The sequence below is a fragment of the Myxocyprinus asiaticus genome, chromosome 48 (genome assembly GCF_019703515.2).
Source record: "Myxocyprinus asiaticus isolate MX2 ecotype Aquarium Trade chromosome 48, UBuf_Myxa_2, whole genome shotgun sequence".
NCBI lineage: Eukaryota > Metazoa > Chordata > Actinopteri > Cypriniformes > Catostomidae > Myxocyprinus > Myxocyprinus asiaticus.
The window spans coordinates 10,461,664-10,486,895 of record NC_059391.1 but is presented as its reverse complement, the minus strand read 5'-3'; the positions used below and the strand labels follow the sequence as shown (position 1 = coordinate 10,486,895).

General features: G+C 39.0%; 1 protein-coding gene across 21 annotated transcripts in view; it reads left to right on the top strand.

Annotated features, from left to right (window-relative positions):
• Window positions 1-21,728, top strand: part of LOC127437431 (tropomyosin alpha-1 chain-like) — a 29,814-nt gene extending 8,086 nt beyond the window's left edge. For 4 of the 21 annotated variants that reach the window (XM_051692341.1, XM_051692329.1, XM_051692328.1 and 1 more), the window contains 7 exons: window positions 42-175; window positions 8,201-8,318; window positions 8,571-8,641; window positions 11,847-11,922; window positions 12,444-12,506; window positions 12,611-12,680; window positions 20,934-21,728. In XM_051692341.1, coding sequence (XP_051548301.1) covers window positions 42-175; window positions 8,201-8,318; window positions 8,571-8,641; window positions 11,847-11,922; window positions 12,444-12,506; window positions 12,611-12,680; window positions 20,934-21,016 — 615 coding nt within the window. In that variant the 3' untranslated portion in view covers window positions 21,017-21,728. The other 17 variants (XM_051692342.1, XM_051692335.1, XM_051692334.1 and 14 more) reach the window with 6 other exon arrangements.
• Window positions 21,729-25,232: the final 3,504 nt, after the last annotated feature.

Below are 25,232 nucleotides of genomic sequence, written 5' to 3'. Positions count from 1 at the left end.
CTTGCACATTAACACTGACTGAGGTTTCTGTGCTCTTCAAGGCTGAGGGTGATGTAGCTTCCCTGAACAGACGTATCCAGCTAGTTGAGGAGGAGTTGGATCGTGCACAAGAGCGTCTGTCCACGGCCCTGCAGAAGCTGGAGGAGGCTGAGAAGTCTGCTGATGAGAGCGAGAGGTAAATAGTACTCTACAATACTCGCTATAATCATAAAATGTAGTATAGTACAATCTATCTACAGAACAGTATTAGCGGCCGCACGAAGAGTATAAGAGAACGAATATAAGAGAATGTCAAGATGAGCTTTTGAAAGTTGACATTCTTTTTAACATGACACTGCATCTAACAAACACGACACTCCTGCGGGAGACACTGAATTAACAGCACAACTTTCATCTAGTGCATGTTTACATAGAAAAATGGTGTTCAAATGTGAATGCCCCTTTAACGTAGCAGAATTTCTCTACTCATTTTGCTTCACGGGTATACATTAATGGGTCAATGACGTGATTGTCTTTTACTTATTTTATATCCAGATCTATTAAATTACTCAAATACATTACTAAAATTCGCACAAAACAATTACTTGAATACACTTCTAAGATGAACATGTTTTCAATTACTGAGTTCAAAATCAATTTGATATTTTTTTTTCTGGGGCTTAAAGTAAAAAAATGTCATGTGGTGTAACTGTCTGGAGACAGTTAAAAAAGTCAGTCTCATTACTACTGAAATTCTTGAAAAAAAATATTGGCATGAGTAGTGCAGAATAATCTCTAAAAACATAAAATGGAGAGGAACCCTTTAGACCCTCAAGACTGTTTGTGAAGTTAAAATATATATATTTTGTAATGATGATCTGGGGGTGCTTCAGCGAGGCTGGAATCGGGCAGATTCATCTTTGAAGGACGCATTGAATCAAGCCACTTACAAGGTTATCCTGGAACAAAACTTGCTTCCTTCTGCTCTGACAATGTTCCCCAACTCTGAGGATTGGTTTGTCCAACAGGACAGTGCTCCATGCCACACAGCCAGGTCAATCAAGGTGTGGATGAAGGACCAACAGATCAAGACCCTGTCATGGCCAGCCCAATCTCCAGACCTGAACCCCATTGAAAACCTCTGGAATGTGATCAAGAGAACGATGGATGGCCACAAGCCATCAAACAAAGCATAGCTGCTTGAAGTTTTGTGCCAGGAGTGGCATAAAGTCACCCAACAGCAATGTGAAAGACTGGTAGAGAGCATGCTAAGACGCATGAAAGCTGTGATTGAAAATCAGGGTTATTCCACCAAATATTGATTTCTGATCTCTTCCTAAGTTAAAACGTTAGTATTGTGTTGTTCAAAAATTAATATGAACTTGTTTTCTTTGCATTACTCGAGGTCTGAAAACACTGCATCTTTCTTGTTATTTTGACCAGTAATTGATAATTTCTGACAACCTTATTTGTTAATGACACTAACTATTATACAAAATATCAACAAAAATGTCAATCATTCAAATGTATGGGACTATTCAGCGAGGACCAAATATTGTATCAGTATTAGCCAAAAAGAGGATGCTTACAGAGTTGGGGATAAAGTCTTGTACAATCGGGCCAGGAACACACTGAAGGGAATCAGGGTGGCTAAAAGAAGATACTCTGAGAAGCTGAAAAACAAGTTTTCAGCTAACGACCCTGCATCAGTGTGGAGTGGCATGAAACAACTTACGAATTACAGGACTCCTACCCCCAACCCTGTGGTGGACCAACAACTGGCTGATGACCTGAACGTGTTCTACTCTAGATTTGAAAGGCCCAATCTCACACCTCCTACCCACTCTGACCTTCACTTCACACAAACATCAGCACCTCCTGCAACCCCCCTCCTGCTACTCAACCTGTACTTAAGATCTGTGAAGATTATGTGAGCCACATCTTTCGAAAACAAAGGATAAAGAAAGCACAGGGCCCAGATGGCATTTCACCTGCATGTCTTAGATCCTGTGCTAACCAGCTGGCCCCCATCTTCACACAGATCTTCAATAGATCACTGGAGCAGTGTGAAGTCCCATGCTGCTTCAAACGTTCCACTATCATCCCCATCCCAAAGAAACCAAAAATTACAGGACTTAATGACTACAGACCTGTCGCCCTGACGTCTGTGGTCATGAAGTCATTTGAGAGACTGGTGTTGGCCCACCTGAAGGACATCACTGGACCCTTTCTAGATCCCCTTCAATTTGCTTATCGAGCAAACAGGTCTGTGGATTATGCAGTCAACATGGGATTGCATCATATCTTGCAACATCTGGAGAGACCAGGGACATATGCGAGGATCCTTTTTGTGGACTTCAGTTTGGCTTTCAACACCATCATCCCAGCTATTCTCCAGACTAAATTACACCAACTCTCTGTTCCCACATCTATCTGTCAGTGGATTACCAGCTTTCTGACAGACAGGCAGCAGCTTGTGAGACAGGGGAAATTCACTTCCAGCACCTGTACAATCAGCACTGGTGCCCCCCAGGGATGTGTGCTCTCCCCACTACTCTTCTCCCTCTACACCAACGACTGCATCGCCAAGGACCCCTCTGTCAAGCTCCTGAAGTTTGCAGACGACACCACTGTCATCGGCCTCATCCGAGATGACGATGAGTCTGCATACAGAAGGGAGGTTAAACAGCTGGCTGTCTGGTGCAGTCAAAACAACCTTGAGCTGAACACGCTCAAAACGGGGGAAATGATTGTGGACTTGAGGAACCCCCAAAACTGTCCCCTCTCACCGATCTAAACAGCACTGTGGCAGCAGTGGAGTCATTCAGGTTCCTGGGCACTACCATCTTACAGGACCTGAAGTGGGAGACCCACATTGACTCCACTGTGAAAAAGGCCCAGCAGAGGCTGTACTTCCTTCGCCAGTTGAGGAAGTTCAACCTGCCACAGGTGCTGCTGATACAGTTCTACTCGGCGGTCATTGAGTCTGTCCTCTGCACTTCAATAACTGTCTGGTTTGGTTCAGCTACGAAATCGGACATCAGAAGACTTCAAAGGACAGTTCGGACTGCTGAGAGGATTATTGGTTGCACCCCACCCCCCCTCCTTCAAGAACTATACACTTCCAGAGTGAGGAAAAAGGCTGGAAAAATCACTCTGGACCCCACTCACCCAGCCCACTAAATTTTTTAACTGGTGCCTTCTGGCCGACGCTTCAGAGCTCTGAGCACCAGAACCGTCAGGCACAGGAACAGTTTTTCCCCCAGGCTATCCATCTCATTAACAGTTAAAACTGCCCCTTTGAGCAATAATTAATGTGCAATACACAGCTTAGTCTTTTTATATTATCCAACACATCCTACCACTTCTGCCATTACATTCCCTTGCACCGTACATAACCGATTTGTATTTAGATTTGTTGTGTGTGTGTGTGTGTGTGTGTATAATATATATATATATATATATATATATATGTTTATGTGTATGTATGTATATGTCTATTAGTATGTATGTATATGTCTATTGTGTATTCTATATATATTTTTTTCTTTTCAATATTTATCTATTTTTTTTATTCAATTTTAACTATTTTTAAAAAATCTTGTTGCTGTTTTTGTATTGTGTACTGGAAGCTCCTGTCACCAAGACAAATTCCTTGTATGTGTAAGCATACTTGGCAATAAAGCTCATTCTGATTCTGATATGAAGTGATGAATTTACACCAAAATACTGTAGAGATTGATTTTCCAATGACATCAACAAAAGATATACAACGTGTTTTCCCTTTTAAAGTTTGATAAGCCTATTTATTTTGCTCTTGTAATTATGCCCAATTACCTGTATATGGTTAGTTGCATGTTGTTATTTGCAGTTATTAAGGGATAAAATTAGGCACAACGCAAAGCGCAGGTTTTTTTTTTTTTTTTTTTTTTTTTTTTTTTAAACGGTTGCCAAACAACTTTTAGAGTTTTGAATATTGAATTAATGTGCTTCTACAGATGTGCGTAGATCAGTTATTTGACAGCGGCTATGAATATGGCTCGAGTTCGAACTAGCCGTTTCATAATATTCTACTGTTTTGAATCTTAACTCAGAGTTACTTTATACTGTAATATGAAGCTGTATTTGCACTTGCAGTATTAGTTTGTTACTTTTTGTCTGCATCCATCCGGTTTCAATTAAAAAGAAAATAACAAAATGAGATTAAGTACATTTTCATTTGTAAAGTATCTAATTCACTGGATAATCCAAAAATAGGCTTCCCTTCAATGTCCAGAAGAAATAACTATACTGTGATATATACAGTCACCATGATGCTAGATTAGTCATACCGTGATCGAAGATTTCCATACCGCCCACCTTTAGTATACAGTATATACATTTATGCTGTAGTACTGCATAAAGTGAAGTCAAGCATAGTGTTCTGCAGAACTGTAAGCTTGATTCACTAAAACAGAACATGTCAGTTGAACTGGTGCTCCACACCCTGTCCCTCCTCCCTCTCGCAGTAACTTTGGTTACTGTGTGCAGCCTTTGCAGTTGTGCTGTTATTGAAATGACAACATTCTGCCACTTCCTAGCCTACACTGTGCATCTGGTGCCATGCATAAAGACCGTTTGTGAGCATTGATGGAAGTCTGTGTAATTTACTAATCACTTTGACCGCTAGCCTTCATGAGTGTTTCGTAAACATTCTAGATGTATTTATTGGTGGTCACTAAGGCAAGCATCTCTATTGCTATTGATTTATAAAGTACTTGGAGTTGGAGTATCCCAAATTAAGTATCAAACTTTAGCGCTATAACTGTCCCACATTGTTTGTGCTATGGAAATCAAGCTGTGCAGCTTGAGGAGAGATGTCTTATTCATTTTCAAAGCTTGGCGGACAATAAAACATACAGCAACATTTTTTATAGAGGCTAGAATGACACTTGGGAGTGGGTTCTTTTGACTTGAGCCAATTCGCAACCACCTAGCAATGCCATAGCAACCACCCTGAGCACCCTAGCAACTGCATAGCCGTGTAAAAAAACACTGAACACCTTTGCAACTGCATAGCAGCACCCTAGTTGCTACAACACCTTTTGTAGCATTGGTGAGATAATGTTTGCAGAGCACTGACTTTTTTTTTTTTTTTGCCTTGAAAAGGTTGGATTGGACTGATTGGACTTTGAAAGACCTCTACTTACAGCAGATACTCAAGGACGTTACAGAAGGTTGTAGTCATGATTCGTGTGATGCTGTTTTTGGCCTAAACGACTGACGTGAGCTGTTTATGCAGAGCTAGCGGGTTCCTGAATAAACAGTAATTTGTAGGGGCACTAGGCTGCGCTTCCCATTCCTTTGTTTCCCTACACAGAAGCTCTCTGTCTCCAGCCCAGTGTCCCAACAGAGTCACTCTGTACCGAGACCTGCTCTGGCTCTTAAGTGCTAACACACTGCACCCACCCCACCCCCTCCATCTTTTCTGACAGTTGACTGCTCTGACATTAGAAGAAAACTTGCTTTAGAGACTGACAGCTCAAACTTTGCTAAATGGTGTACTTGAGTTCATTGTTAAGGGAACTCCGGCCTCAGATGGTACACCCACTGATATGTTGCACACAAATGGGAGGTGCTGGCTGAAATTGCCAGTTTCCAGTCTGATTGGCTGGCTTTACACAGCTTCTGAGATTGAGATACACATTGTTTTTATCAGTCCGCTTGGAAATAGTCGCATTAAAAAGGTATCCAGCTCTACCACCCCTGGAGTCACGAGTTCGAATCCAGGGCATGCTGAGTGACTCCAGCCAGGTCTCCTAAAGCAACCAAATTGGCCTGGGTTGCTAGGGAGGGTAGAGTCACATGGGGTAACCTCTTCGTGGTCGCTATAATGTGGTTCTCGCTCTCGGTGGCATGTGTGGTGAGTTGGGCGTGGATGCTGCAGAGAATAGCGTGAAGCCTCCACACGCGATATGTCTCGGCGGTAATCAACAAGCCACGTGATAAGATGCACGGATTGACTGTCTCAGATGTGGAGGCAACTGCGATTTATCCTCTGCCACCCGGATTGAGGTGAGTCACTACGCCACCATGAAGACCTAGAGCGCATTGGGAATTGGGCATTTGAAATTGGGGAGGAAAAAAAAAAAAGGTACCCAGCTAATATAATGGTACTTCAGATAGGTTTATCATCAAAAGCGCTCAGTTTTCCAGGGTTTTGACATCAGATTTTTCAAAGACGTTGAAATTTGTTTTGAGCCACTACTGTAGCAAGTAAACAAGATATCCACAATAGAGGTAGACCGATATATCAGTTTTACCGATGAATCTATGCCGATAGTTGCTTTTTGGAATTATCATTAATCAGTAAAAATAAATATTCTAAATCTGTTTTTTCTCTCCGTGTTCCTCTGTGGCAAGCACTAGAGGATTCTACAGTTAAAACGATTTGGTTCTACAGTATAACAGTGGCCTCTAGAGCTGGCATTAAATAATTACTGATTATTTAATCGTGTTTTAAATTGAAGCGAGGGCATGCAAAGAAAAATGTGACCATATGGAAACATGTTCCGTCAGCACATACGTCGCGTCTCCAACTTCAAATCTTGTGAATAATTATAAACCTTATTCCAAATTACACCTCATCTGGTGAAATTATATATTTATAAAAACCCTTCATCCAGTGAATATACACTCACCGAGCCCTTTATTAGGTACACCTGTACACCTACCAGTACTTATTCATGTGATTATCTAATCAGCCAATCGTGTGGCTGCAGTGCATAAAATCATGCAGATATGGGTCAGGAGCTTCAGTTAATGTTCACATCAACCATCAGAATGGGGGAAAAAATGTGATCTCAGTTATTTCGACTGTGGCAGGAATGTTGGTGCCAGACGGACTGGTTTGAGTATTTCTGTAACTGCTGATCTCCAAGTTATTGGATAAACAAGGATGTGTGTATGTGTGTGTGTGAGAGAGAGAGAGACTGATCATGTGTGATCACCTGTTGCCACACCCAAGCAGAGATGCTGTCAGTTTTCTGAAGATCCACTTTCTCAGTGGGAAAAATAGCTGTCCAAGCAGGGGTTTTTCTCCCTATTTCGCAGTAGCCGGTGCACAGAAGTCTTTCACTATAGAAACCGCAATGGCCATTTTAAACAGTACATCCTCTCCAATGTGGAAAATCAGGTAAGAGGTAAGCGCCTTGAGTAGTGTAATTAATCGATCTGTTTTGTCTCTCAGCTGTGATGAGCCGTAATGCTGAAGTTGTTAGTTTAAAGCCATTTGGAGCTATTTCCTAGCTTAAGTAGTGTAGTAGTGATACAAGCGATCATGGAGCGCTGTTGTATGTAAACACTTGTTGATGCTGATTCACATCACCTAACTGGATCATATTACACACAAAAATGATCTTTTGCCACCACCTGCTGGCTACAATATGTAATGTCAAAAAATAAATAAAAGTACAGTAGCTCTTAACACATGCACTACTCTTACACTTTAGTTTAGAACGGCATGAATGCAAGCAGAGTGATACACACAGTGAAGTGTCCGAGTGCTGATGGTGTGAGACCATCAGTACTCATGGGACTTCTTTCATCCAATCAGATTCGAGGACCGGAACTAACTGGTGTGTGTGTGTGTGTGTGTGTGTGTATATGTGTATATATATATATTGTATGTATGTATATTTGTTTATTGGTGCAACCATTTGCAGAGACTTCCACATCATTATTTAAATTCGTTTTTTGAAATGGAGGTTTATTTTTGTGCTATGGTCCATTTCAAACCCTAAATGGCTTGTAAAAATACAACACTTTGGTTGGTCATTGAACATGTCAATCAGATAGTCTTCTCCTGTCTTAGTGGCCAGTTCTTTTTCCTTAAACATGATTTCAATCAAAATCTGGCCACACTAGACTAGAATTTAGCTGCAGACAGATTGGCGTCTTTAAATGCAATTTGTGGCAGTGGTGACGTAGTGGGCTAAAGCACATAACTGGTAATCAGAAGGTTGCTGGTTCGATCCCCACAGCCACCACCTTGATCCTTAAGCAAGGCACTTAACTCCAGGTTGCTCCTGGGGGGGATTGTCCCTGTAATAAGTGCACTGTAAGTTGCTTTGGATAAAAGCGTCTGCCAAATGCATAAATGTAAATGGAGTCTTCATTGTTCTCATGTCTCTTTCTCTTTTTTTTTTTTTTTTTTACTTCATTCCTTTCTTCCTCTTCCCAGAGGCATGAAGGTAATTGAGAACAGGGCTATGAAAGATGAGGAGAAGATGGAACTGCAGGAGATCCAGCTCAAGGAAGCCAAACACATCGCTGAGGAGGCCGACCGCAAATATGAGGAGGCAGGTTTCCTCCGCCACCAAACCATACACACGCACAAGAAAAACACAAATGGCATCCTGCCCAACCAAAATCATGTGACCTTTCACACTTGAAGTGTGAGCTAGCGTGAAAGTTAACACAGATGTGTTGTGTTTTGCTAATGAGTATTTTTTTTTTGAATGCATTGAAAACTTGCTTGTTTCACTTGATTATTGCACAATTCAGTGGCAGTACAAGTGTGTGTAATTGTGCTGTCTGGCCTGTGTGTGCAGGTGGCCCGTAAGCTTGTGATTGTTGAGGGTGAGCTGGAGCGTACAGAAGAGCGTGCCGAGCTGTCTGAGGGGTACGAGAAATTTCTGCTGCCTCTTGCATGTCGGCACAAACATATACACACTCATGCATGTGAATCTTCTTAAATGCACACAACCTTGCAGAGTTTTTATAAGGTGGTATACACACAGGATGTGTTCTTGCATTCAAAAACCGTTGACGGAGCACAGCAGAATAGACCAGAATGCTAAATATGGTGGCTGTAGTAATGGAAGTCCCGTCTTACAGCTAAAAGAGCAAATCAACTGTTTGATTGTGACATTGCCTGTGTTAACTCAAGAACTGCTTGCACATTAACTTAAAAAAAATTATGTTACCACTGTTGTCATGATTTTATTGCCAATTTGAAATCTTTTGATTGTAATCTTGACCAACAGTTTTGGAGATGTTCAGTTCCTCATTCAAGTAGATAGGAGCTATATTTGCATGACAGAAAATAGCTGCCTGGAGGCATTACAAACATGGCCGCCAAGTGACCTGAATGGTCTTAATGGGATTTTGGTTGAACGCAGGGGTCTCAAGATGAGTTAACGCCTTGACTTTTTGGCCTAATACAACTCTATATTTACTGTAAGATGGATGTAAGCTAGCTTACTGTTATTTAGCAAGCAAGTTTGGTTTCTGAGGTAAATATACATTTCTCGCTAGAGATTCTCAGTAAAAGAGATTTCTCTCTTTTAAAAACAACAAAAACAAAACAAGTTGAGGTAGTTTCTTAAAGGTGCACTCAGGAATTTTTGTGTCATCTTGGACGTACAGTGACACCTAGTGATGCGGATGCAGCATAATTCAAATGTAGTAGTTTTCAGTTACCGATGCCAATGTGGAAATTCACTATTCACAATCAGCCATGATGAATTTAATTCACAAGTGTAAGTGTCCAATAACAGGGCAGTTACTAATATTTAGCAAGTAGTATTCGGCTTGTCATGTGATCCTATCATGGCAACCCTCATGAGGGGACCCTCTCCCTGTAGAACAAAACAGCTTTTATAAGGTTACTGATGTGACTGTCACTGGAGTCTCAATCTCATGTGAGTGCTTATGATTTTATTCATGTTTATCAAAATTACTGTTCTTTAGGAGTAAAACTTTTTTGATGAGGGGAAAAATTACCTTTTAATGTCGTACAATTCACCACCAGGATAAAAGCCTGTGGATTGTAGTTGACAAATGTTATACAGTCAGTGCTACTATAAACAATCAATACATTTGAGATGCTTTTCCCGCCGCCACCTTCTTCTGATTGGTCCATTGTTTTAAAACTGCCAACAGAATTTTCACAATGTCTTAACTTAATGGTGCGAGATCAAGGGAAATAACTTCTGGGTGGGCCTCTAAAAATGGATGGGCCAATTTTTTTCCCCCAAATTTACCTTGGCAACAAAGGCGGCACATTCAAACAGTTCTTTCACACTTTCAGAAAGCAGAATTTATGCATATTTTATAAATGTATATATTTGTCAAACAATAATCTCTAATATTCTGGGTGGGCCTTGGTCTAATTTGGGTGGGCCCAGGCCTACCCCGGCCCACCCTTGGCTACACAACTGTGCGAGATGCTGAAAAAACAGCAAGACGCAAAGGCTGCAGATGTCCGTTGGACATGTACATAGACCAACAAGCAGTAGCGCAGAGGCAAAAATGCATCCTGTTTGTGGAACCCCTAAGAATTTGACTCCCATATTGCTAATACTGTACCTAATACATGCTTCCAATACCTTTTTTGTTTCTTTGTTTTGGTTCTTTTTTTTTTTTTTGGTTTGCATGTTCTGTTAACTTGCATGCCACCCGCGGTTGGAATGGCCTTGCACCCCTGCACACACTAACAGACGCGTTCGAAGATTACAGGACGAGCTTCGAGTGTTGGACCAAACCTATAAGTCATTAAAGGCATCAGAAAATCAGGTACTAAATGAATCGCGTGAATGACGTCATTTCCTGCCTGGCCTCATGTACCCTGTAGTAGGAAAATGCACCGTTTCTCCTGCTTGCTACCCGTGCAGCCTTATTTGGTCACTCTTTTCTTTTTTTGTGCGAGTTTCGTGTTTCTTCACACATTAACACCTTTCGGTGTTGTTGGCTTCACACCCTTGTAACTTGGCAGGAATGCTGCAACTTGAATGCTTCTAGTTTAAGATGGTGGGTCTCGTGCACTAAGCATGCTTGTATTTATGCTTCAAACCTGATTCGAAATCATGATTCATAAGTAAATTTGCACTTATATTTTTTTTAATAAATTTTGTATATGATTTAGAATCTGCTCAAATCACATGTATGCAAAATTACAAACTTCTGTTGGTCTAAGAAACATGGAATGTGTTAAGGCCCAAAATATACTTGCCCATGTACGTGAATGCAGATTCTTCTAGCTATCGTGGGCTGTTGCCTTCTGAAATGTGTCAGACGCCAATTTTTATCAGTGCAAGTATGCATTGCATTCTCAGCATTGCCACAAGGGGTGTTATAGTGGAAATTAGTGTGAACTGTTTGCTTCTACGCTATAGCTGGGTTTAAGATTATCTGATCTAGGATGGGTTTTACAAAAAACTGCAGCCAGTCACGTGTAGTCTAGGCCTATATAACAGGCATGTTTTAAATGGTTTCAACAATCACACACTTTACTCAAAGATATTGCTGCACGTGCTCTCAGACAATAGCACATCTTCAGAGAGCGTAAGAATAAGTTTGTAGAGAGTGACGAATGGCTGTGCAGGGGAGGTTGTGTGGAAAGCCCTTAAATGGAGATGGTTTGTGCATTTATTATGGTAATTACCAACCGCAGGCACACACCCCCTAATTTAGAATAATCCGGTTTCATCAAAATTGTTTTGAACAAGTTTGTGCATACACACCTGTTGTGAATACTGCAAATATTTTGTGACAACGTTTTCTTGTCTGCGCATGTAAGAAAGAGCGCTTGTACACAATTATAAGTGAATGAGACCCATTATTCTTAAAGACAGGCATATTACGTAGACTTTGTTTCTTCACTGTAGCACATTCCTGCTGTGTTGATGGGGGCTTTGTGCTCCCCAATTCCTACCCCTGTTTTTTGATTGATTTCTAGGTTTTTGTGTCTCTCTTGTTCTCCTTTGCTCTCTTACTGATGTACCGCCATTCAACCTGCCTCTGGTTCTCCTTTCCTCTTCCTCCTTTTCCTCCTCCTCCTCTTCATCTGCCTCCTTTCCTCTGCGTTCTGTTTTGTAAAACACCAGCAAATGCGCTGAGCTTGAGGAAGAGTTGAAAACTGTGACCAACAACCTGAAGTCCTTGGAAGCCCAGGCTGAGAAGGTAGGTGTGCTGCCAGCCCCAGGCACACTGTCCACCCCTCATTCTGACTAAACCGGGATAACCAGTGTTTCTTAATGTTAAACGATCCATCTTTGCCTGTGAAACGAGTCATCTGATGTCAATTTCAGGGACGTGGTAAACTGTGTACTTGAGGTCACATCCTTGCTAAAAAGACCAAATAAGACCCGTCCATGCTGGTTTATGGTGAAGCTGGTTGACCAACATGACTTTTTGGAAGCTGGTTACTAATTCTTGCTGGTCAATCTTGATATATGTTATTAATAACATTATCTTTTGGGGACACAATGGGGTATTCATCAAGCAGGCCCATTCAAATCTAAGGCCTTTTTTTTGTCGTATTAGTGTACAAATGTCTTGCTAATCAGAAGTCTTGTTAATTTATTGGTCAAAAGGTGTGGGAACTCTTTAATAACTGTATTGTTCCTCTTGAGTTAAGTGTTGCATGTTGTCAGGTGTGCTGCTTTTGTTTTTGACCTCTGTCCTTCACATGATGCTTGCAGTACTCACAAAAGGAAGACAAATACGAGGAGGAGATCAAGGTTCTCACAGACAAACTGAAGGAGGTGAGCTTTGCAAATCTTTATGCAGGAACTTATAGTATGTGTGTTTTGATATCTTTTCCTATACTTGCCAGCAAACCATTCTAAGAATGTTTCTCTTGCCGTAGGCTGAGACCCGTGCTGAGTTCTCTGAGAGATCAGTTGCCAAGCTTGAGAAGAGCATTGATGACCTTGAAGGTATGACTTTCATTTACTCCCTTCTCATTTTCACAATTCAATTTCTTTATAGGCTCATTCATACTTGTGATTGTGAAACATTCAGGGAGAAAAGTGCTTTGCTCCAGGTCATGTGGTTTAAACTTTCAAACTTTTATTTCTCTACTGTCATGCTGTTCCTCAAACCTTCTACTCTACTGGCCTTCTTTTAACTACCTTATTTGTTGAGTCACTGAATTATCATTACCTCTTTTTGAAGAGACCAATGATTGGTCAGATCCTCAGACAGGCTTTACATTGTTTTGTAAGATGACACCAGAGCTTTTATGGAGGTCCAGTTACATGCAGTATTTATACTTGATTTGTTTTTTATGGGATGGTGTTAAATAGTATTCTTCAAGTTGATTTTCATAATTGTATCAAGATATCAGTGAAGGGAATGTTTGCACTTTTGTTAATGTATTGGTGATAATGCATGGTACGTGGCTAGATAGCCTTCAGTGGGAAAGACACTTTAAAGGAAAAGTTCTCAGAAATGAAGTTCTGACATCATTTGCCCACCCTAATGTTGTTCCAAACCTGTATAATAAGACTTATTGGAACAGCTATGAAGATGAGATGTCCAGAGTGCTCCATTTCCATAATGAAGACTTAGGCTTTCAAACTCCCAAAATGACAAAAAATAAAAGCACCATAAACCATAAAGTACCTTAAAGTATTCAATTTGACTTGTGCGCTATATTCTATGACTTCTGAATCCAAGTGATAGCTTTATGGGATGAACAAACAGCAAAACAATGTAGTGACAATCTTTGCCATGGGCGGGTCCCATGACTTCTGATGCCCCCCTGGACCAGCGCCAAAACACAAACAATGGGGACCAACCCAAGCGAAATTATCAAGTAGAAGAACCCCTTGGTCTGATAAAGAGATAAACGGTTGCCCAGCTTAAAGATCAAAATGACCCTCCCAAAGATCATATCCTAGTACCGCCCCTGTTCACCATAGCTCTTATTCAGTTCAAATATGGCCCACCTATTGCACCAGGTGTGACATCATTGAAAAGACGCACAAGAATCAATGATAGTTTAAATCATTGATTTTAAAACTGGAATGATATCTTAACGTGTCAGGTTTTACATTTAACGAGAGTGCATATGAGATTTGAGGACTAGGTCGGAGGAGAACATTTTAAGGATTTGTAAAGAGTCATGGACTTCTTTTATGGTGCTTTTAGTTTCATTTTTGCAGACGACAGCCTCATTATGAAAAACACTCTGACCATAGTTAATATCTTCCTTAGTGTTCCACGAAAGAAAGTCAAAAGTGTTTTAAGCAACATGAGGGAGAGTAAATGATGACAGAAGTTTTTGGGTGAACTATCCCTTAATCTCATTAAGATTCAATTGAACACTGTGTGGTGTCAGTCCAATAGATGATCTGTGAAGGACTTGGTCGCTCCGTTGTTTAGTATTTCTCCCTGGCTCTGAAGAATTTGTCATGGTCTGTGCCTGGAATTCCTTTCCATTCCTCAATAACTTTATTTTCTGTTTCCTCTCCCTACTCTCTCCTCACATCACTCACTCTCGCTGTATGTCACTCCATTCACTGGGGTCATCTTGCCACTGGATTGGATGCTTCACTCCTGCACCTATTTTTATTCCCCCATCCACCTTTCCCTCCATCCCCTTCCTCCTCTCCACCAAACCCCATCCCAACCTCCAATAGATGAGTTGTATTCCCAGAAACTCAAGTACAAAGCCATCAGTGAAGAGCTGGACCACGCTCTCAACGACATGACTTCAATGTAATTAATCTGCTGTCTGTGTCTGTGCCCCTCCCCATTACCCATAATCCCCCGTCTATCTCTCCCTCTGTAAATAAGTTCTTGTGACTTTAATTCACACACTGTGACCTCTTTCTCCGTTTAAAAATCGCTGCTATCTCTGTAACACAAGACCCATGGTTCCTTGTACTGTTCCTTGAGGTCTGAAGTGTCAAGTGATTTGGTCATTGCAAATTTATGCCTGGGTATTAAAATGTTGAACAGCGGAGCCATGGCTTGTAGAGGCAGTGTATAGGAGTTCTGTTCTTTCTAAAGTTTTGGATTTATAACCCTGTATTTTAATCGTTGTCTAATATTGTGGAAAAACCACAAAAAAAAAAGAAAAAGACTCCCTTTGGTTAAAATGGTCGGTACATGTTTAGTACGAGGACTGGGCTGTAAACATTACAGCAAATTTATTTGACAATATTCAATATATATTTATTAGGGCTGTTGATTTAACATTTTAATTAAGTGCGATTTAATTATGTGGAAAATAACATGTTAAAATTAACACTAATTGATATGCCCCCTGACCTGAACATAAATTCTGTACTAAGTATTGACCTTGCTTCATGATTTCAAGTACTGCTATGATGATTTTGCATGTCAGCAGGGGGCAGTCAGCTGACTTAATTGCAAGATTGGTGTGGACTATAGGCCAATTTTAGACTTATGTTTGGAGATATGGAAATTAAACAAACAATATATTGATTTGTAAAGCCACTTTTTGTATAGTCTTCCACAATAATGTTAAGTATTTTAATTATTATATATATTATACGTTATATAATATAACATAATTTTATAATCATAATAAATGAGGCATTTAAAATATATTTTTATTTGGGAGCATTTCTCTGCAAATATTGAGGTGTGATTTATTGTGATTTAATTCGATTAATTAATCGGCACGGCACATCATATAATTGATTCAAGTTTAAAATTAATTGATTGACAGCACATTTATATTTGCTCTGATCCATAATGATTTAGAAAGCTGTTGTTGCCAAGTAGATTCAAAATGTGTAAAGCAAAAAGTAAAAAACAGTGAAAACCTAGTTTAAAATAACCAAGGCATGATTTCTGTGGTTTAAAATATATATTTATTATATGCTCCAATGTAACAATTAGGGATGCACTGATACCACTTTTTCTCTTCCGATTCCAATATTGGAAATCTCAGTATTGTCCAATGCCGATACCAGTGTTGTTTTTGTGTGGAACTAATTGGGAGTACTCTTTAATATGTAAAACGCAAACCTCTAACTACACATTTTTGCAATATAAATGTATAGCTTATTAATAAACACTTTATTATTAACTAGTATACTTGATAATGTAGCAGCAAAATTAACAGTAATTCCAGTCTTCAAGTCTTCAATAGAAAATAAACCAGTGTTTTATTTTTGCCACTAAATGCATATTATAAGTGAACCGAACTATTGAGAATCTACATCTGAGATGTTGTTCATGAGTAGCGCTCAAATATTGCGCACTGTGTGAAGGCTAAAAATAGCCGCGAGTGAATCACCCAGGGCTGCGTGTGCTTATGTGTGTCAACAGAGGTGCTAGCACTGCGCATGCATACTATATTACTATAAAATATAAAATACTATTTACTTATTAAACACAGCCTATTGCGATTCACAGAGCTATCGCACGTCTTCAAGTGGCTTTGAATAAAATGCATGAGTCATCTGAACAACTTTAATGGTTCTTTTATGTCATTTTTGGAGCTTGACAGTAACAAACATGACTAACACACAGTATTGGATTTGGATCGGGCTTGTCGGACTGATACCCGATCCATTTAAAAACGTCAATATCGGAACTGATACCGATCCAGGTATCGGATCGGTGCATCCCTAGTAACCGTACACGATAATAAACAGCAATCTTTTACCTGTCTATAATATACATACATTTTTAAAATATGCCACAAGGACATCTGTGAAAATTAAGTGGTGAGTCATGCAAACAACGTTTTGTCGTTTTGTATGGATTCAGAGAAATGGACAGTTTGAGAGAACTTATTCGTGGAAATCAATCAAACTTCCCAACTCTATATCACCATTTTTGCTACTGAAGTTTTAAATGAGACTCCATTAAAAAAAAATTATTTCTTGACCTTCCCATACTCTCATTGTGATGCAAATTATGGGTGCGAATCTAGTCTTCTGGCACAAACTTTACAAAACCTGTTGGCCAAGTAAAATGCAAATTAAATCATCACAATATTTAAAAAGTTCGTTTATTTTATCTCAAATATATTGCCCAGCCCTACTCTCAGTACTGTGACATCTTAACCCCAAAGCATGTGAAGAATATTCAGAAATGCACCACTATTTTACGGCATTTCATTTAATGTCTTGTACCTTTATGAAAAGTTGAATTCCGCTGCTACTAACAAGGTCTTCTTCTGTTCAGAAGAGAGGCCCAAAGCCTGTCATTAACTGTTTCTAAACCGTCAACATCACATTTGATGTTGCATAGTAGATTTTAGGACAGAAGTGTGAGCTGTTTGGTAAGTCAGCCATGTGATTGTTTGACACTTCTCAGTGGAGACTCTGAATTCATCAGGTACATAGCGATTAGCATCAAAGCTAGAAGCATTTTCTGATACCTAACACTATCAGAGATTTGTGTGTGACTCTTTATAATAATTAACCACAAGTAAACAGCATTGTGGCTCCTGAGTGCAGTGGTTTCTTACCTTTCCTGTTTGGAGGTAAATTGCCTCTCCTAAATCTAGCCCTTCCATCACCACTGTTGTACTTCTCCCCCCTGTGCAGATAAATTGTTCACACCACGACGCCTCCTGCTGGCTGAACGACATCATTCTGCTTTTTCCAGCCTTTCGTTTTCCCTCATCCCTCTAAACCTGCCTGTAGCTCCCTCTACATTGTGTTTCCTCTCTATCTCTTGTACAGAACCTTTCATTCTTTTTGCTTTATGTAAAAATAAACATTCTTCTTTCTATGTAAAACCATACTTTCTCTCTTTTTTGTCATTAGTTTTTGTTCTTTATTCTTTTCTATATGCTTGATTGTTTTGGCTCTAATGAAGTCAAGAAGTCATGGATTATATTGTTACTATATTAGCTCATTCAGTAAATGTTATAAAAATTCTGAACAGAGGAGAGACAGTGAGGTCAATTGTTCAAGTGTTTGACACAGCTGATGTCTTTATGTGGGGAACATTGGAAGAACTCGACACGTTGGTTTACCCACATTTACATATTAGGCAAATTAATTCTCTCGCATTCAAATTTCAATGGGTTTATAATCTAGGCTTCTCATGAGAGTACTTCTAGTCTAAAATGACTTCTGTTTCTTAAAGGGATAGTTCACCAAAAATGAAAATTCTCTCATTTACTCACCCTCATGCCATCCCAGATGTGTATGACTTTCTTTCATCTGCTGAACGCAAACAAATATTTGTAGAATAATTTCTCAGCTGTAAAGATCCATACACTGCAAGTGAATGGGTGCCAAAATTTTTAAGCTCTAAAATCCACATAAGGGCAACATAAAAGTACCCCAGATGACTCTGGTAATTAAATCCATCTCTTCTGAAGTGATATGATAGGTGTGGGTGAGACACAGATCAATATTTAAGTCCTTTGTTTTTTACTGAAAATCTACACTTTCACTTCCACATTCTGATGTAGAGGAGTCTTTTTTTTTTTTTTTTTTACTATAAATTCTCCCTGCTCAGTCAATCTTTACTTTCACTTTCACATTCTTGTGTTTTTGGTGATTCACATTCTTCATACACATCTGGGATTCTAGGAGGGTGAGTAAATCATTTTTGTGTGAACTATCCCTTTAAACCACATTGACTACTGATAGCTGTTACTCTAGAAACCTTGCTTGAACTGAACTGCAGTAATATGTAAATACTGCACCCAGAATTTACTTACTACAACCCAAATTCACTTCTCGATAATGATGTTCCATCAACAGAGTGGTGTCTAGTGGAGGTAAATGTTAATTTGTGGTGTTTGCAAAGGTGAGCTAGTTCTATTTCAGTTGCATTAAACCATAATTTTCTCTTTTTAGTCTGACTATCAGACCTAGATAATGCAATTGTAGCTCAGATTCATCCAGCATGTAAACACTTTTATCGGCCTTGCTGTTGTGCGCATACTTTGAAAGACAGGTGACAAGCGACGTGGTTTTAACACTTAGGAAAAATGAAAATTCTCTTATCATTTTCTCACCATCATGCCATCCCAGATGTGAATGACTTTCTTCCTCTGCAGAACACAAATTATAATTTTTAGAAGAATATTTTAGCCCTATTGGTCCAGTGAATGGTGACCAGAACTTTGAAGCTCCAAAAGCTCAAAGGCAGCATAAAAGTAATCCACTGTATTGATCTATATCTTCAGAAGTGATATGATGGGTGTGTTTGAGAAACAGATCGGTATTTAAGTCCTTTTTTGCTTGAAATTCTTCTCCCTGCCCAGTAGGGGGTGATATGCATGAAGAATGTGAATCACTAAAACACAAGAAGAAGAATGTGAAAGTTAAAGTGGAGATTGACTGGGCAGGGAGGAGAATTTATAATTAAAAAGGACTTTAATATTGATCTGTTTCTTACCCACCTATCATATCTCTTCTGAAGACATGGATTAAACCACTGGAGTTTTATGGATTACTTTTACGCTGACTTATGTGATTTTTGGAGCTTCAAAATTTTGTCACCCATTCTATGGACCTACAGAGCTGAGAAATCCTTCTAAAAATCTTAATTTGTGTTCAGCAGTTGAAAAAGTCATACACATCTGGGATGGCATAAGCGTGAGTAACTGATGAGAGAATTTTAATTTTTGGGTGAACTATTCCTTTAACTGACATCTGTCCATCAACTATTTGATTGCGCAGTGTTTTATGTATACTTGGACAGACAGATGGAGACTGTATCTCGACTATGCAAAAACCAGCTGTGGCTAGATGATAACTGTGCATAGAAATGTGCATAGAAACTGCATAGCAGTGTGCTAACAAACATGTATTACATGGTATTTTTTTTTTATTTTTTATAAATATTTAATAAAAGTGGTTTAATTTAGCCCCTAGTAGGATTCCACAGCTTAGTGTAATGTATACCACATTGTTTTTGTGTAGAGGTTTAGTGAGTTTCTAAACTTCAAAAAGAACGTGTATGGTCACCAGTCAGGAGAGATTTCTTCACTTTGGGTGACTTTTGTTTCTTGCTTCCTCAAAGCCAACTGTTAAGCTCTTAATCTGCTGTTTAAATATGTTATACGCATTTGAGTCAAAGCTCAAAAAGGTGAATAATTTCACCCCATCCTAGTGGATCCATTAACCCTTAGAATCACCCATCAATTCCCTGCTGTCTGATCTGATAAAACCATCCCATCAGAAACACCTTCAACACTTGTCAAGGCTGTTCTTCAGGTTGGTTTCTCTCTGTGATGCTTGTGCTCTTCTCTTTAACGTAGAAAAATGTTAACTAACCCTTCTGCTTCCTTCAGCTTTTCTGATGTGTGTCTGTTCACTCTGTTCTTACTCTGTTTCTCTCTTTTCTTAACCTGCTGCCTCGACCGCTCCTGTAGATCACCTCTACCAGCAGCTCGAGAAAAACCGTCTTCTCTCTAACGAGCTAAGAATGGCATTGAATGAGGATTAAAACTAATGTGGCCTTTTTATAATCACCAAATGGTGTTTAAAACAAATGCATCTGTTGTGATTGAAAGTTCAAAGAACATGTTGTGTATGGAGGTTATTCTTTTGCTGCCTTCAAGTCAAATCGGAATGATTGTATTTACAAGATGAGTACACATGAACACCACCATGTTGTAATTACCGGTGGGAAACTTGACCCATGTTCCTTTTAAATGTTGAGTGTTTCAGAATGATTGTGCATTGACAAGCTTGCAAAACAAAACTACATTTCACATCATTCTCTGTGGCAGCATAAAAGTGATACGAAAAAGCAACACTTAATGTGCCTCCCTTTGTGCTAAAAAGCTTCCTCTCTTTGTCGAGAAGTACGGAAAAATATTACATTTCCCAATGCATTTATTTTTGTTGAATCTCATTGCAATTATTACTTCTGAACTTGCAGGGAAGAACTCTGCAGATGGACTTGAAGGCAGCATTTGTATAATCGATGACTACCAAATGAATCAGGATAAAATCCAATGCCTTTTGCTTTACTCAAGAGACAGCACTATTTATCTGTGATAACTGTTATACAAATATATACTTATTCATTTAAAGCATGCATTGAGTGTGGAAAGTACATTTATTACGACTGACCAGTCTTGAATGATGTCCGACAGGGATTCAGTGTAGTTGTGACTGCTGTGTTTTCACCAACGAATGTTTTTTGAATGAACGTAATTGAGTAACCAAGTGCATGTGATGTCATGGTTTGCATTAATACTCATGTTTTTTCACTTGATGTTCTAACAGAAAAGCTTTCACATGCTAAAGAAGAGAACCTCGATATGAATCAGAAGTTGGAACAGACTCTGTTGGAGTTGAATAACATGTGAAAAGCCTGGTCTCACAATGATTTTGTCTGCATTTTGTAATCGAGTGTTTGTTTCCTCCTGACAATTATCAGATTGAATAACATGTGCCATTTGTTACAAAGCTTTAGTTTTTCCATGTATTTTTTTTTGTTTTTTTTTTACGGTAATATTATGGTACGTGTTTATTTTATTCTGGTTGTGCACAAACAAAACAAAGTTAGCAACAATTGCACTTAATTATCAATATATGCACATAATTGTTATCGTGGACATGGAGTTGGAAGCCAAGTTTAAATAAAATTGAAAGGTTTTCTGTTAAAGTGTACATTGGATTAGGTTGTCCTATGTATACTGGTGCTACTGTGAAGGCAGATGTCTAGCAGTGTGTAGCTTTTAGGTTTATGATTTAACCATATACACTTTTCCAATTTAGATTAAAATTCTTTGTGCCAATGTTTAGCCCTGGCTTTAAAGGGACTTATTTACACTTTTTTTTTCAATTACTACCTTCAAAATGTCAGGCAACATTATTTGCAATTATGCAATAATTATGCATTATTGGGTTTGGTTACATCAAAACCCACAAGGTTCAAAATGTCTTCATTTTGAATTTGAAAAATATTAAGTTATATTTGGTTGTGCTTTGTTCATTTTAGTCATTTTAAATGTAGGTGTATTAAATGTATGTCATATATAAAATGTACAAAGCTAAAATAAATATAAATTAAACCACTCCGTTTGACATTTTCTAAGACTGTGGTCTGTTTTTGAGCTTCTGGTGTACTTCAAATGAAAAGCCAACCTTTGCATGCTCCACTCCAAAAGCTAAATTTTGTTCTTTGTTAACCTTCACAACAGATTCTCTTTATTTCCCCTCACTGGCAGTGGATGTTGCCTAACAACACATGCTAATCAGCCCATTTGCTTCCTGTATTACATTTCATATTTGCTTCTGATGGCTGTGAGCGTCCTTGGAAAATATATATCACAAGTTAACTCCTGGATGACTTGTTTTCAGGAAGTGAAGGCCCTAAAAGACTGAGATTTCAAAGTTGTGCTGCACAAACTGAAATGCAATTAATGAATGCAGATCTGTCTTCAATATTATATTTGTAGTCCAGGTTTGTGGGAAATATATTTTAATTGAATCATCATGGAACTGCATTTAGATGGTTGCAGACTGATTTTAGTAAAATCCGTAACAGTAGGTTGACTTTTCTTTAGAAAAAAATAGGTCTGTGCTTACCGAAATTGGAAACACTGCCATCAGTAGCCAAAGCGGCAAGTGTTGGGCGTATGGGCACATGGGAGCTCAGTTTTCTGGGTGAAATGTCCACAAAGGGGCACCAAGAGCGAGTTGTTTCCAGATATACAGGCTGTAATACAGTGAAGCCGAATGCATATTTTATATACTGAACCCTCCCAGTCTAAACCTAACCATCAGTGGAGTAAAAATGTGACATTGGAAGGAAAAATGCAACCTCTGAATCGCACTTGTCATGGATTATGCAAACGCGACTACATCCTGGTTCCATTGCGGGATATGAACCTGGGTCTTTCATGCATCTGACACGATGTGCATTCTGTTGTGCCACAGGGTAATGTAAACATGCTGGAGTCAATGCAAAAATGTCTAATAGGAGATGGTGCTTCTAGTGAATCTGCACAATGTGGCCAATTCTAGGGTGCCGGCGGTATTGGAAACAACATGCCAACTTCCCCTACGATGTTGTTGATGGTATATGGGTAGTTGATGAATAGCATGCCAGTTAACTTTACCATTAACCTATTGTTTAACAAAAATTTTAAGTTAAAATTCATAAGGAAAAGAATGTTTTAGGTGACATTTTTTAAAATGCGCTGGTTTCAGAATTTACATTTAAGGTATGAATGTGTAATTTATGTTTCAGAACAAATAGTATCTTCAAGCAAAGTTTATCACAGACTTTGTTTAACTCTTAAATTGAAAAGAAAAAAAAAACTCAAAACCTATAAGAACCCTTGGCGAATTGGCTTTCCTGGTGTGCCGACACATTGACGTCATGGCTGAATGACTATGTATCAAGGGCATTAGTCTGCGCTTGAGTTAATAGAAACTGTTTAGAAGAACCACACTTTTACAATTAAGCCATATATATATATATATATATATATATATATATATTCCCCAAAAAATGGCTTTTATTTACGTTTTTTTACGTGTCATCTGGTCACCCGATAAGTATGCCAGGTTTATTCTGTAATTTATTTATAAATCATACGGTCTGGTATGATAGCACAAAACAAAAAGTTTAATTGTTCTTAACAATAACTCAAACATTACATTCTTAATGATGGCCACAGACTGCAAGGTGTTGTTTTCATGTCAACTACCCATACTGTATGTGTTCTGACTTTTGAAACCACATAATTTCAAAACCAGCCCATTGTGTGCAATCCAAAATGATTCTTACTCTCAAAACTATACAGTTTAAACTGATGCAACATTTGTACTCATGGCAATGGTGCAAGATGTGGTTAGGCATGATGTTTTAAGGCTTATCAGTGGTTTGACTTTGATGCTTTGATGGCAGGTATATCACTTATAGAGCCTAAAGCATTTAAAATTAAATGTGTAGTTATAGTTGACTGTCACCTATGTTGCCTGTAACCAGCTGATTTTAGTTTTGTTGAAAAGGGCTATTCATTGTCCATTTGATCTCAGAGGTCTGAAATACTTTAAAACACTGTGCCTCATCCTTCATTGTGAACACAGCCATGCATATCCACAGTAATATTCTTTTTTTAAAAAAAGGGTCTCCTGGCAAGGTGAGGTGCCTTGGTTAAAGTATCACATTCAGCAACTATTTAATTGATTTTATTTGCCTCAATTGATTGTAATGATAATTTTAATAAATAATTTAGAACTATAAAGTATGAGGTAAGTCATGCAAAACAAATTAATTTGTGTAAACAAAATTAATTGGATTTGACATCAAGCGTCTCACAAACATTGACTTATCACACTGCAAAGAATACATGAGCTTGTGGCTTTCACCAGTCGTTTGTAATGCAATAAAATATGTTGTGTTCTTTCCAGTGAATTAACCTAGAACAATGAGCTATAGTTCACTAACTGCCACTAGGATTTGTTATGTGACATATACAGGTGCATCTCAATAAATTAGAATGTTGTGGAAAAGTTCATTTATTTCAGTAATTCAACTCAAATTATGAAACTCGTGTATTAAATAAATTCAATGCACACAGACTGAAGTAGTTTAAGTCTTTGGTTCTTTTAATTGTGATGATTTTGGCTCATATTTAACAAAAACCCACCAATTCACTATCTCAAAAAATTAGAATATGGTGACATGACAATCAGCTAATCAACTCAAAACACCTGCAAAGGTTTCCTGAGCCTTCAAAATGGTCTCTCAGTTTGGTTCACTAGGCTACACAATCATGGGGAAGACTGACATTTGTCCAGAAGACAATCATCGACACCCTTCACAAGGAGGGTAAGCCACAAACGTTAATTGCCAAAGAAGCTGGCTGTTCACAGAGTGCTGTATCCAAGCATGTTAACAGAAAAAGATGCACAACCAACCGAGAGAACCACAGCGTTATGAGGATTGTCAAGCAAAATCGATTCGAGAATTTGGGTGAACTTCACAAGGAATGGACTGAGCCTGGGGTCAAGGCATCAAGAGCCACCACACACAGACGTGTCAAGGAATTTGGCTACAGTTGTCGTATTCCTCTTGTTAAGCCACTCCTGAACCACAGACAACGTCAGAGGCGTCTTACCTGGGCTAAGGAGAAGAAGAACTGGACTGTTGCCCAGTGGTCCAAAGTCCTCTTTTCAGATGAGAACAAGTTTTGTATTTCATTTGGAAACCAAGGTCCTAGAGTCTGGAGGAAGGGTGGAGAAGCTCATAGCCCAAGTTGCTTGAAGTCCAGTGTTAAGTTTCCACAGTCTGTGATGATTTGGGGTGCAATGTCATCTGCTGGTGTTGGTCCATTGTGTTTTTTGAAAACCAAAGTCACTGCACCCGTTTACCAAGAAATTTTGGAGCACTTCATGCTTCCTTCTGCTGACCAGCTTTTTAAAGATGCTGATTTCATTTTCCAGCAGGATTTGGCACCTGCCCACACTGCCAAAAGCACCAAAAGTTGGTTAAATGACCATGGTGTTGGTGTGCTTGACTGGCCAGCAAACTCACCAGACCTGAACCCCATAGAGAATCTATGGGGT